Source organism: Zalophus californianus, chromosome 6, assembly GCF_009762305.2.
Source record: "Zalophus californianus isolate mZalCal1 chromosome 6, mZalCal1.pri.v2, whole genome shotgun sequence".
Taxonomy (NCBI): Eukaryota; Metazoa; Chordata; class Mammalia; order Carnivora; family Otariidae; genus Zalophus; species Zalophus californianus.
The window spans coordinates 83,461,803-83,474,644 of NC_045600.1; the positions used below are offsets into that span (position 1 = coordinate 83,461,803).

The 12,842-nt window shown below is 41.4% G+C and overlaps 1 protein-coding gene across 1 annotated transcript in view; it reads left to right on the top strand.

Moving 5' to 3' along the window:
* RTF1 (RTF1 homolog, Paf1/RNA polymerase II complex component) overlaps positions 1-12,842 on the top strand; it is a 51,911-nt gene that overhangs the window by 1,083 nt on the left and 37,986 nt on the right. Inside the window, exon 2 of the mRNA XM_027571836.2 lies at positions 12,346-12,456. Coding sequence (XP_027427637.1) covers positions 12,346-12,456 — 111 coding nt within the window. The remainder of the gene's footprint in view (positions 1-12,345; positions 12,457-12,842) is intronic.

Below are 12,842 nucleotides of genomic sequence, written 5' to 3' on the forward strand. Positions count from 1 at the left end.
TTGGGAACAAATGATACGAAGAATATGCAAGAGGTAGTAGCTGTATAAGTTGAGGGAGTACTGAACTTAGAATCTGAAATTTTGAGTTCTAGGCTGGCTGTGCTGTTTTATAGCTATGTATCTTTTGTCTGTAACTGTAAAATCTAGATACAACATTAGCTTTGAGTATCAAATTGGGCTATTATAAGGATCAAGTATTTTTAAGAATTAATATTGGTACAAGCACTTGCAAACTAAGGCTTTTGTATCAATGGCTTCTTGGGGGTTCTTTGTATTAGGCCACAAGTCTCAGGACTAAAGTATTAGGGCGTAAAAGGGGTGGACTTTAAGAAGGAAGGACTGGAAATGTATTGAAGAAAAGAGGACTGTTTCGAAAATGGTGGTATGGAGGTGGGAAAGTTGTGGGGCTTCATCAAAGGGAGAAAACCTTGTTTGGGGATAGGAATTGAAAGGTAAATTGAAAATGTTCTCACTGAAAGGCTCCTGAAATTTACAAAAATATAAAAAATATATTCTTGGCTGGAAAAATTTGTTCGATAATTTTAGACTGGTACTTAAGAGGATTAGAACTTTTTTTTTATCTAGAAATGTGGGTATTTCCAATAAAAACATCAGCTACCATTTACATAGTGCTTGAGGTGAACTAGTCACCTCAATTAAGTACTTTATTTACATTGTCAAGTTTTCAAATTATGGTGAACTTGGTATCATTTTCTCCATTTTACATATGAGGAAGATGGAGATTGAAGAAGTAACATATCTAGATTTACACAACTTTTTAGTGGTACAGTTGGAATTTGAACTCCAAATGTGCACGATAGTAAGGCACATACTCTTCACTATACCAACTTAATCTGTTAGTCTTTTAATTTTTCATAGTGCAGATTGAGAATGTGTTTCATGGTCATTTTCCACGTTGCTAGAATTCATGTTTGTAAAGTACATTGAATAGTTTGGAGGAAATTGTTACATCAATTAAAAAGATTATTTGGGAGCTTCCTTGGTAAAGCACTCCAGGACATCTGTTCTGAGGATGAATGAACTAAGCTGCAAATTACTCTGTCTGTAATGATTTTCCACAGAATTCTAACAATGAAATTAGTTCAGAGCTTCCTTTTGTGGTAAAGAGGTTTTACCTGATCCACAAAGAGCTCTTCCAAAGTGGACACTAGAAGGGATTGCAACTTTAAACCCAGCTCTATCTATTTATAAAAAGAAATTAGCATAAAATTTGTAAGTAATACCTAACACAATTTAACAGCAATTTCAACTTTCTCCTCTTCAACCACTGTCATTGGCATTCTTTTATCAGATGGGAACCAGATCAAAATTCCCTTTCCCAGCACATCCTAACAGAGGCACCTGTGCCTTCTGTCTATCTATCTGTTCAGCGCTGCACCAGGCTCTCAGAGTAATCAAAAACAAAGATCTCTGCCCTCTAGTTTTCACCAGAGACCGTTAGCAGAAGTTCAAAGTCAGGCTGGTTTGGGGGTCTTGGGAATCCTCAGAACAAAATTAATGCATCTGGGCCTTTCTAACCAAGATGCCTTGGACTGCTTCATCTAGTTCTGGGTCTTCATTGGGGGTATAATATCATATTTGCTGTCTAGTGTAAGGTCCTTGTGGAAAAGACAAAACCATAACAAACCTCTGAGTGTCTAGTATAAGAGTAAAGCGGTTAGAAAGGAGGTCCTTTGTTCTCAGATTTTCCAGATGGGAATAGAAGTCATTATGTCAGAAATAGTATTTCCAACTTAGTCCTTGCTGAAAGTGAGGCAGGTGAGCCTACTATGCTGATTCTTCCTGGTGGTGGGAGGAGGGCCACCTGTGTCAGAAGCTGCCTGGCTTGCTTATTTAAAATGTACTTTGCAGGGGCTCCCATCCCAGACCTACTGAATCAGACCCTCAGGGGATAGAGCCCTGGACTCTGCATTTTTACCAGGTACAGCCCAGGTACTCATTTATGTTAATGATTGAGACCACTGTCTGTGTGCAAGTTAATCTTTTTGGTAAGACACTCTAAGTAGTTTGGGAGAAAAATAGCCTCTTGTCCCAGCTATAGTGTGTGCACAACTGAAGAAACTTGACGGAGATGTTTGAGGTAGCAAAGCTGTTGGCTTTTAAATCCCTGAGGCTCTTTGAATTGTTGGGATGCTTTTTATTGAGGCCTGTTTCCTTTTTTTCCTTTCTTCACGATGGGAAGAGAGGTGTGTAGGAACTGAATTGGAGTAGTTTAAAATTGTTTTAGCTTTGAAAGGTTTTAAAAACTCGGACCTTTGAGGGGCGCCTGGGTAGCTCAGTTGTTAAACGTTTGCCTTCGGCTCAGGTCATGGTCCCAGGGTCCTGGGATTGAGCACCATGTTGGGCTCCCTGCTCAGCAGGCTGCTTCTACCTCTCCCACTCCACTTGCTTGTGTTCCCTCTCTCTCTGTCAAATAAATAAATAAAATCTTTTAAAAAAAACAAAACAAACTCAGACCTTTGAGAATTTGAAGGATTTCTTTTAACATGTGACCTGATAGTGACCTTATTTTTTATGTTGGGCACACCCTTTCTTCAACATTTTTTTTTAGGATTTATTTATTTTAGAGAAAGTGTGCGAGCTAGTGAGCACACATGAGTGGGAGAGAGAATCTCAAGCAAGACTCTGCACTCAGCACAGAGCTGGATGCGGGGCTCTATCTCACGACCCTGAAATCACAACCTGAGCCAAAACCAAGAGTCAGCTTAACTGCGCCCCCCCCAGGCACCCCATGTTGAACATTTTTAAAATTGCAAATCCTGAAGATACTTGCTTTTGCCACCTCTTGGAAAAGAGTTTGAGGCAAACCTAGGTTTTTTTGTTTCCCCATCATGGACTTCCATGGAAATAATGTATGTCACTCGTTATGGAATAATATTTATGCAGTGGGTCTTATAAAATGAAAAGCATCCAAAATAATAAAGGAATAGAGTTCTCTATTCAGATTAATACAACTCAGTACTTATAAAAACTGTACTCTGCCTTTCTCAAGAAAAAAAAATTGAGCTACTTGCATACTGGAATGCTTTATTTCATAATTTCCTTTCATTTAAAATGGTGATGTTGTCATGTCCTCTTTTTCTCTGCTTATGATACTTGAAGTAGCAATAATTACATTTGTCTTTGGAAGAACAGACCCCTAAGTATTTTCTAGGAGTTATTTTTAGGTATTATATGTAAAAAAATGCCATTGTTATGGCATTTATATAAAGTATAAAGTATCCTTCCATAAGCCTTCCCCATAAAAGTTGGGAAATTTATTTAAAAAAAAAGATTTTATTTATTTGAGAGAGTGAGTGAGTGAGAGCACAAGCTGGGGGAGAGGGAGAGGGAGGAGCAGACTCCCCGCTGAGCAGGGAGCCCAACACAGGACTTGATCCCAGGACCCTGAGATCATGACCTGAGCTGAAGGCAGATGCTTAACAGACTGAGCCACCCAGGCACCAGAGTTGGGAAGTTTAAAAGTTGTGCTGCTTTTTATAGTCTTTTTTGTATTTCATAGAAGTCTAGGATGAAAAACTTGTGAGAAGTGTCAGTGTTAACTTTGAAGTTTTTAATTTGTGTCATAATGTTGCATCCAGCTTGATGTAACTCATTTGCTAATTTCACTCACCTTTTCCCATGCAGGCAAGATTGAGTCGCTGGGGAGCTTTAGCAGAGAGGCTTTTAGGAAAAATTCAACGCCAGATCTATTGGTGCACTTATTGCTCCCTTCCTAGACTGTAAGTTCCCCAAAGGCAGAGATTGTTTATCTTTCAACAAATGTGTTAGACAGTGTTAGGCACTGAGGCTACTGGGTGAACAAAATGGAAGCAGTTTCCACTTTCAAGGAGATTAGAGGAGACAGGAGGGTGTTGAGTGTGGGGCAGGCATTGCCCAGAGAGTCATTTCCTCACAGTTTCACTAGAGGCTATGAGGGAAGAGCGAGGATACTGTGAGATTGTGACAAGTGGCCCTAGACTACCCTGGAGGGAGTAACACTTAAACAGACTTGGAATATGTGTTAAGGAAAAGATTAGGAGACTGAAGAGTACAGAGACATGTTGAGTGTTCATGGTTGAGGGACCAGCATGCTCAAAAGCATTGGGGCAGGAAGGACCTAGCACCCTAATGAAACTGAAAGAAACACACAGTGACTGGAATATAACAAGTTGGAGAGAGAAGGTACAGAGGAAGCTGCAGTAGTCCCTGTTTGGACCCTTTGAAGATCGAAAAGTCAGTTTTGTGAATCACAACCAGCATTAAAAATGAAAATGAAATTGAATCAAATAGAAAACATCAGGGGTGCCTGGCTGGCTCAGTCGGTAGAGCATGTGACTTTTGATCTTGGGGTTGTAAGTTTGAGCCCCATGTTGGGTGTAGTGATTACTTTTAAAAAATCTTAGAAAGAAAGAAAACATCATGTGTCAGACTTAGTAAAAAGGAGTATTGTTTTCTGTAACCTCTATTTTGCATATATGCATGTACATGTATACTGGCTCATGAGGTAGAATTGATCTTACTGTGGGCTGGGGTTAAAAAGAAGTTTTAAAGTTATTGGTGGGGCCATGTTGGCAATGTTAAGGGACTTTGGACGTGATTCTGAGGGTAATGAGAAACCACTGAAGGATTTTAAGCTTGAAGAGGTGTTCACATTTGTTTTTTAAAAAGTTTGTTTAGGGGATGCCAGTTAAGCATCTGCCTTCAGCTCAGGTCATGATCCCAGGATCCTGGGATCGAGCCCCGCATCAGGCTCCCTGCTCAGCCAGGAACCTACTTCTCCCTCTCCCTCTGCTGCTCCCCCTGCTTGTGCTCTCTCTTGCGTGTGCACTCTCTCTCTCAAAAAAAAAAAAAAGGTTTGCTTTAGGCTGTTACGTGGAGAGTAATCTGGAGAAGGGACACCAGTTAGGTGGCAGAGAGAGGAGTCCAGGCGAGAGATGGTGGAAAACGTAAGTTCTACTAGAATGGAAGCTCCAGGAAGGCAAGGCTGTTTGTTCACTGCAGTATCCCTGCACTTAGGACAGGGCCTGGTATGCAGCGGGTACCCTGTCAATGTTTGCTGAATGAATGCCTGACTTGGACTGGTATGGTACTCACAGAGACAACAGATGTAGATTGATTGGACAGAATATTCAGGATAAAGAAAGGACTTGATGATTGATTGGATGTTGGGGGTGAGGAAGAGGAAGTCCTGGCATGAGATGGGGAACGCAGAGGAAGATCAGATTTAAAGGTGAAGAGTTTAAAGTTGTCCGTGAGAGATCTAAGTGGAGACCTCAAGTAGGTAGTTGAAAATAATGCCTGCCTGGGGCGCGTGGGTGGCTCAGTTGGTTGAGCATCCGACTCTTGGCTTCGGCTTAGGTCATGGTCTCAGGGTCCTGAGATCCAGCCCTGCATTGGGCTCTGCACTCAGTGCGGAGTCTGCTTGTCTCTGTCCCTCTGCTCTTCCCCCTGCTCACTTGCACGCTCTCTCTCTCTCTCTCTCTCTCTCTCTCTCTCTCTCTCTCTCTCTCTGGAATAAATAAATAAAATCGTTAAAAAAAAGAGAGAGAGAGAAAATAATGCCTGACACGGAGTAAGCACTTAATCTTGTTGAATATGCAAATGCTACTTGGCATATCCATGGTGGAAAGTTTTCTGACTTTTCTGGTTACAGCAGGATTACTCAGAGATAAGAGCGTCAATTTGGGAGTTCTTACTTCAGTCCCTCTACTGTAATACTGATAACCCTTCTTTAAGGTGTAGAAAAAATGTATATTAGAAAGTATATTAGAAAAGGAAACCAAGTAAAAACAAGTAACAATAGTAGAATTTTTAAAAATTTTCTGTACCTTTTGTTTTGAATGGGTTGAAAAATGATTTTGTCAATTTTGCAACAACTGTGGGCATTTTTACAAGTCAGTATTTTATCTACAATTATAATTACTTGGCTGGAAATTTGAAGAGGAAGTTGCCACATTTAGTGCCAATCATCTGAAATATAAAGGATTTTATACTGCCACTTTGGAATTAACTCAGAAAGGTTTTTGTATATATGTTCATTGTTTGGATTTATTTTCTTTCAATAAAAATAGTAGCGGGACACCTGGGTGGCTCAGTCAGTCAAGCATCCAACTCTTCTTTTTTTTTTTTTAAAGATTTTATTTATTTATTTGCCAGAGAGAGAGAGAGAGCATGTGAGAGCACGAGCAGGGGGAGCAGCAGAGGGAGACTAAGAAGCAGGCTCCCCACTGAGCAAGGATCCTGATGCTGGACTCAATCCCAGGACCCTGGGATTATGACCTGAGCCGAAGGCAGATGCTTAACCTATTGAGCCACCCAGGCATCCCGAAGCATCTGACTCTTGATTTCGGCTCAGGTCATGATCTCAGGGTCCTGGGACTGAGCCCCACGTCAGGCTCCACACTCAGCAGGGATTCTGCTTTTCTCCCTCTCTCTCCCTCTGCCCCACCTCCCACTTGGGCATGCACGTGCGTGTGCTGTCTCTCTCTCTGTCAAATAAATAAATCTTTTCTCAAACATTAAAAAATAAAAATAGTAGATGTTTGTTGAAACAGTTCCAGCAAAACAAATACCTCTGTCCCAAAAACATACATACACCCAATGGCTCCATTCCTTACTCTTGAAAGGTAGCCAAGTGTCCATCATTGGAATCCTGTTCCTCTACCTATAGTTTTGATATGAAAGAAAGAATAGGAATTAACATCTCAAATCTGTTTCTTTTCTTTAATAGAGGGGGAGGGAGTAAAGGAAAGGGAGAGAGAGAGAGAGAGAGATGGGGAAGGGCAGAGGGAGAGGGAGAATCTTAAGCAGGCCCCATGCCCAGTGCGGAGCCCCATGTGGGGCTCAATCTCACAACCCTAAGGTCATGACCTGAGCCCAAATCAAGAGTCAGACACTTAACTGACTGAGCCGCCATGCAGGTACCCCAACATATCAGATTTAAACTTATGTGAATTACTACTCTTTCCTCATTATCTCTCTAGTTCTCCCTCTTCTCTTTGTCCCTGTAACTACTTCCCATGTCCAGGTCACCATCCACTCTGATGACATTGCTATGGATTTCTTCTGACTCCTTCCTGTACTTCCACTCTGGCCCCTCTGGTCTGTTCCTCTATCAGTCAGAGTCCTCTTTAAGAAAATCCTCTGGGGATGGTTACTCCACCTAAAACCATTTGATGACTTCCCCTTGCCTTCAAATAAGAATGCTTGCTCCTGGTCTTGCCTTATAAACCGTGGAATACACTCTTCTCTTCTTACCTCTAACCAACTTTACTCTGTTCTCCCCCTTGCCTGCTAAGCTCCAGTCACATTGGTTCTTCTTCAGTTCTTTTTTTTTTTTTCCCCGGTTCTTCTTCAGCTCTTTGACCAAGCCCAGCTCTTGCCAGTTCAGGGCCTTAGCTATTCCATCTGGAGATTTCTGTCCAGAAAACTGCACCTCTCTTTCCTCCTGAGTTTCTAGTCTCAGCCTAAACGCCGTTGTCTCCGAGAAACCCCCACAGATCACCCTATCATAGATCTATTCCCCATTGACTTGATTCACTTCCTTCTTAGCACTTATCAGGAGATATAATGAGTTGTTTCTGTTTATTGCCTGTCTCCCTCACTCAGTTTTAAATTCCATGAGGTCAAGGACTATGTATCCTTTCTTCATGACTGTCTACCCAGGGCTCAGTGGTACATGATAGGTGCTGGTAGTAGGGTGACCATCTGTCCCGGTTTGCCTGGAACTGAGGAGTTTCCTAGAATTCAGGACTTTCAGTGCTAAAACCAGGACAGTCCTGAGCAAACCAAGATGTGTGGTCACGCTAGCTAGTAGTAATTATTTGCAGTACTTATATTTGTGGAATGAATAAGGGAAAAAGACCTCAGCATGCTAATTAGCCATAGAAACCCCTAGGGCCTATCCATATGGGCTTTTAGTCTCATTTCTGTGGTGTAGAATATGTATCCCACTTTCATGTGATCATAGGAGGTTTGATTAAACAGAGGAGATTTAATTTCCTTTAAGTGAGAGGGAGCTAAGTTGCTTTATTATCAATTGATCCTGACATGACATCACAAAATGTATACTGTGAAGGGGGGGGGAATTAAGTCTTGAGGTTTATGAGTCTTCACGTGTTGATGGGATTACAATTCTAATCTTAACCAGAAAAATGCTATTTTAACAATCATTACGTAAGTGCAGTTAGGTTTGCTTTATTTTAGGGTCTGAGTTTTGGCAGTCCAGTTTAACGTTAAATAAGGCTTTTAAGCAATGTTAATGAAACTGCTCTAGAAGCCAGATGTGTCCTACACAGCCATACCTGTAGTATGTTGGGCATTGGCCTTGGTTTAACCAGATCTTTAGTTCAGCTTAAATTTGATATACCATGCTGTCACCCCCGACTGCCATTCCCTTAGACGAATACCAAGATAAGTAGGGAAGGTTTTCACTGGATGAGATGAAATAAGGGACAGTGGTGAGAGAGAACCACTGGACACAGAATCGTCTCAACTAGCATGGTACAGATGAATCCAGCTGTTAGGACAGAGCTGCAGATGGACCTACACCCTGTGCATGAATTAGGTTTAGATTGGCTTTTTCAAGTCCACTACAAGTAGTAAATCTGGTGGTCTCTTCACCTGTGCATGTTGGAAAGACCTTTCTGTTGCACGTTGGTCTGTTTAGCCGTACTTTTAAGCCCTCAGTAGACTAGGGGACTTAACTATAAAGAGTAACCTTGCCATGCGTTCCCCCAGTAACTTCCTGTACAAATCTTAACTTGTGGAAAGGGTATATATCACACTATTAGGAAGGTCTTTGCTGTCACCATACTATTGTTAATATGATATTTATGTCATAGGAGAAGAGGGACTGTGTCTATCAGATGCAGTTGTTTGTTGATAAAGGAGAGCCATTGTTAGGTTTTTAGTATAGAGTGGAACTTTAGCAGGAAGTATTAACATTTTAACACTTCAGTTATAGTAACTTTTAATGAATGTCTACTAATAATAGTGATGTTTGAGGGTAGGATTTGATTGATAGTTACCTAAACCCCTGTTATAATGAGTTGGTATTAAAACAGATTTCTAGTGCATTTGTGGACCTCAGAGGGTCAGGAAAGAGATTACTTGCCAGAAATCTTTCTAAATTTTATAAAATTCACATTAAGGTAATGTGGGGAAAAAGATAATAGTAAAGGCTGTATGCCAGTTACCAGGTAATCCAGCAATCCCACTTCTAGGTATTTACACAAGTGAAATAAAAACTTAATTTAGGGGTACCTGGGTGGCTCAGTCAGTTAAGCATCTGACTCGATTTTGGCTCAAGTCATGATCTCAGGGTCCTGGGATCAAGCCCAACATTGGGCTCCACACTTAGCAGGGATGAGGATTTTTCTCTCCTTCTCCCTCTGGCCGTCCCCCTCCCACTTGCGCTATCTCGCCCACATGCACTCTCTCTCAAATAGATCTTTTTTTTTTTTTTTTAAGATTTTTAAAAAATTTATTTGGGAGAGAGAGCACGGCAGCAGGGAGGGGCAGAGAGAGAGGGAAAGGGTGAAGCAGAGTCCCCCCTGAGCAGGAGGCTTGATGTGGGCTCAACCCCAGGACCTGGAGATCATGACCTGAGCTGAAATCAAGAGTCAGATGCTTAACCAACTGAGTCACCCAGGCGCCCCTAAAATAAATCTTAAAAAAAAAAAAAAATCTTACATGTACACAAAAACCTGGGTATGAACATGTAATTGCCTCCAAATGGAAACAACCCAGATGTTTTTCAAGTGGTAAAGTGTGGTACATCCACACAGTGGAATACTACTTAACAATAAAAAGGAACAAACTACTAATATGTGCTGCAGCATGGATGAATCTCAAATGCATTATGCTAAAAAGCCAGACTCAAACGCTGCATACTATACGGTTCTATTTATGTGATATTCTACAACAGGTCTGTGGTTGTTGGAGGATGGAGGGAGGGATATAAAGAGCACTAACTTCCTGAAAAGGCTAAAGATTATAAGAACACTACTTTTTTTAATACCAAAACAGTAACTCCTCTTGATCAAATGTAAATTTCAGCAATATTTATGGGGATGATAGAACTGTCCTATATCTTGATTGTGGGAATAGTTAAACTGTATGCATTTGTCAAATTCTTAGAATTTATGCATAAGAAAGGATAAAATGTACTATCTGTAAGTTACACCTTGGGTTTTTTTCCTTCAATTTTATTTATTTTTAATTTTATTTATTTTTATTTTTTAATCAGAGAGAGCAAGCGAGCGAGCACAAGCTGGGAGAGTGGCAGGCAGAGGGAAAAGCAGGCTCCCTGCTGAGCAAGGATTCCTGATGCGGGACTTGATCCGAAGACCTTAGGATCATGACCTGAGCTGAAGGCAGCCGCTTAACAAACTGAGCCACCCAGGCGTCCCTATTTATTTATTTTTTAAAGATTTCATGTATCAGCAAGAGAGAGAGAGAGAGAGAGAGCACGCACATGAGTGGAAGGAGGAGCAAAGGGAGAACGACAAGCAAACTCCCCACTGAGCACAGAGCCTATTGCAGGGCTCAATCCCAGGACCCAAGATCATAATCTCAGCTGAAGCCAGCTGCATAACTGACTGAGCCACCCAGGTGCCCCTGTTTTTGTTTTTGTTTTTTAAGATTTTATTTTTAAGTAATCTATACCCAATGGGGGCTCAAACGCACAACCCCAAGATCAAGAGGCATGCTCCACCAACTAAGCCAGCCAGGTGCCCCCTCAGGTTTTTAAAAGACAGTAAACACACATACTTATTGCTGTAATTTGCATTGGTCAATAGGAGTTTCTATTTTGGAATGAAAAAGTAGAGCGTTCTTATGATCTTCAGCCTTTTCAGGAAGTTGATGTGGTACCTCTCTTCAGTGAAATGAGAAGAGTAACATTTCATGACTACTTATGAAGGAAGAGAGCAGGTCAGCTGTTAATCTGAGAAGGTCATTTTCTCATTCTGGCCAGGGGAGTATACACCTAAAATAGAAAGAGACTGGAAGAAGAAAACAGATACTTTGTAGCAAGTCTATTATTTTAAAATCCATCTTGGCACTTGACTTATAATTGTATAGCACCATCATCATCAAGAAATAATACTACTAGTATTTATTAGTTGTATTTTTCTCTTTTTTGGCAGAAGGGAAAAATGTTTTAGATTGGTAAACCATGACTGAATTACAAGGTAGGGTCTGTCTGCCCTGGTTTGAATTCTGGCTCTATCATGTACGAGCTGTGTTACCCTGAGTAGGTTTCTAACCTCTCCTGCTGCTTAGTTTCTTTATCTTCAAATGGGGATGATGACAATACTTACTACCTTCAGGTTGTCATGAAGATTAAATGTTAGATACTTAGAAAAGTACTTGGTGCCTAGTAAGTACAGTATAATTTTGGACTGGTACTGATAATACAGAGGGTAAGAACCAGAGAAGTTTCCTTTTGTTGCATATTTGAGTGACTGAACTGAGTTGGTGAGAAGTAAGAGGAGAGAGGAACCATGTGAAAGCAAATTCTGGTTCTAGCCATGACACTTAGTGGCACATCCCTCCCCCTGTAATCTCTCATAAATCACCAGGACAAAGCAGAGGTGGTGAATGGGAACATTTGGGTTGTCAAATTAGGATACTGATGTAGATGCCAGAACACTTACTGCTTGTTGTCAGGCTCTGGATTAAACACCAAAAATATATTTATTTTCCCTCCTGGTTCAAGCATTCAAAATAAAAGATGATCTTAGAAGGGCGCCTGGGTGGCTCAGTTGGTTAAGCATCTGACTCTTGATCTCAGCTCAGGTCTTGATCTCGGGGTCAGGAGTTCAAGCCCCGCTCTGGGCTCCTTGTTGGGTATGGGGCCCCCCAAAAAAAAATTATCTTAGAAACTTGTAGTTTGTCAGCTTATTCAGAACAATCGCACAAATCCAGTTTTTCCATGATTTACAATAAGAGGATGCTTGGAGTATTAGCTATACCAGTTCGAACATTGAGCAAATTACCTTTGAAAATATGGTTCTCATATCAATTCCTAAGAGTCAGTACTTGTGTAGCTTATAGAGGAAATGGTGACAGTTTAGGAGTAACCTCCAGTTCAGTTTTCTAGTCATTTTTCCATTTCAGACATAACATTTCCCATTAAGAAGAAAGGGACAGATTTTGTCTTTAGTGCTTAGGAATACTGGCAGTCAGTCTATTCGTGTGATTAAAGTTCCCATGATGACAACTTTGAATTGAAAGCACAAAGAGGTGGAAGAGACCTAGGGAAGGGGGGCATTTGGCTATTCTTGAATGTTTTTTCTCTGTTGAGCCAAACTCATGTATCTACTTCTGCCCTGTTAGGAGCTCTTGTCCCTGGCAAAGCGGAAGCGAAGTGACTCTGAGGAGAAGGAGCCGCCTGTGAGTCAGCCTGCAGCCTCCTCAGACTCTGAGACATCCAACAGTGATGATGAGGTGGGTGTGGAGGGGCTCGGCCCCAGGACTGCGTGGTATTTGAGGCCCCTGAGGTGGTGACTCCTGACAGCCTCTTTTCCTTAAACGGAGACCTTACTGCCTAAGATCTACCAGAACTTCTTAGGGAAAGAAAATTGTGTAAGGAAAGCTCTCGAATTGTCATGTGTCCTTGTGCTGTCGGTTACCTGGTGGGCCCCTCTGCAGGGCACTTGCGCTCATCGTTTAGTGGCTTGTTTCCAGCCCTGTTGCAAAAGAAGACGCACAACCTGTTAGTCTTCATCTCTTTATTTTATCTATTTTTTGTCATTGTTTTCATTCCACTCTCATGTTAGAAAAGAAATTCTGGGGGCTCCTGGGTGGCTCAGTCAGTGAAGCATCGGACTCTT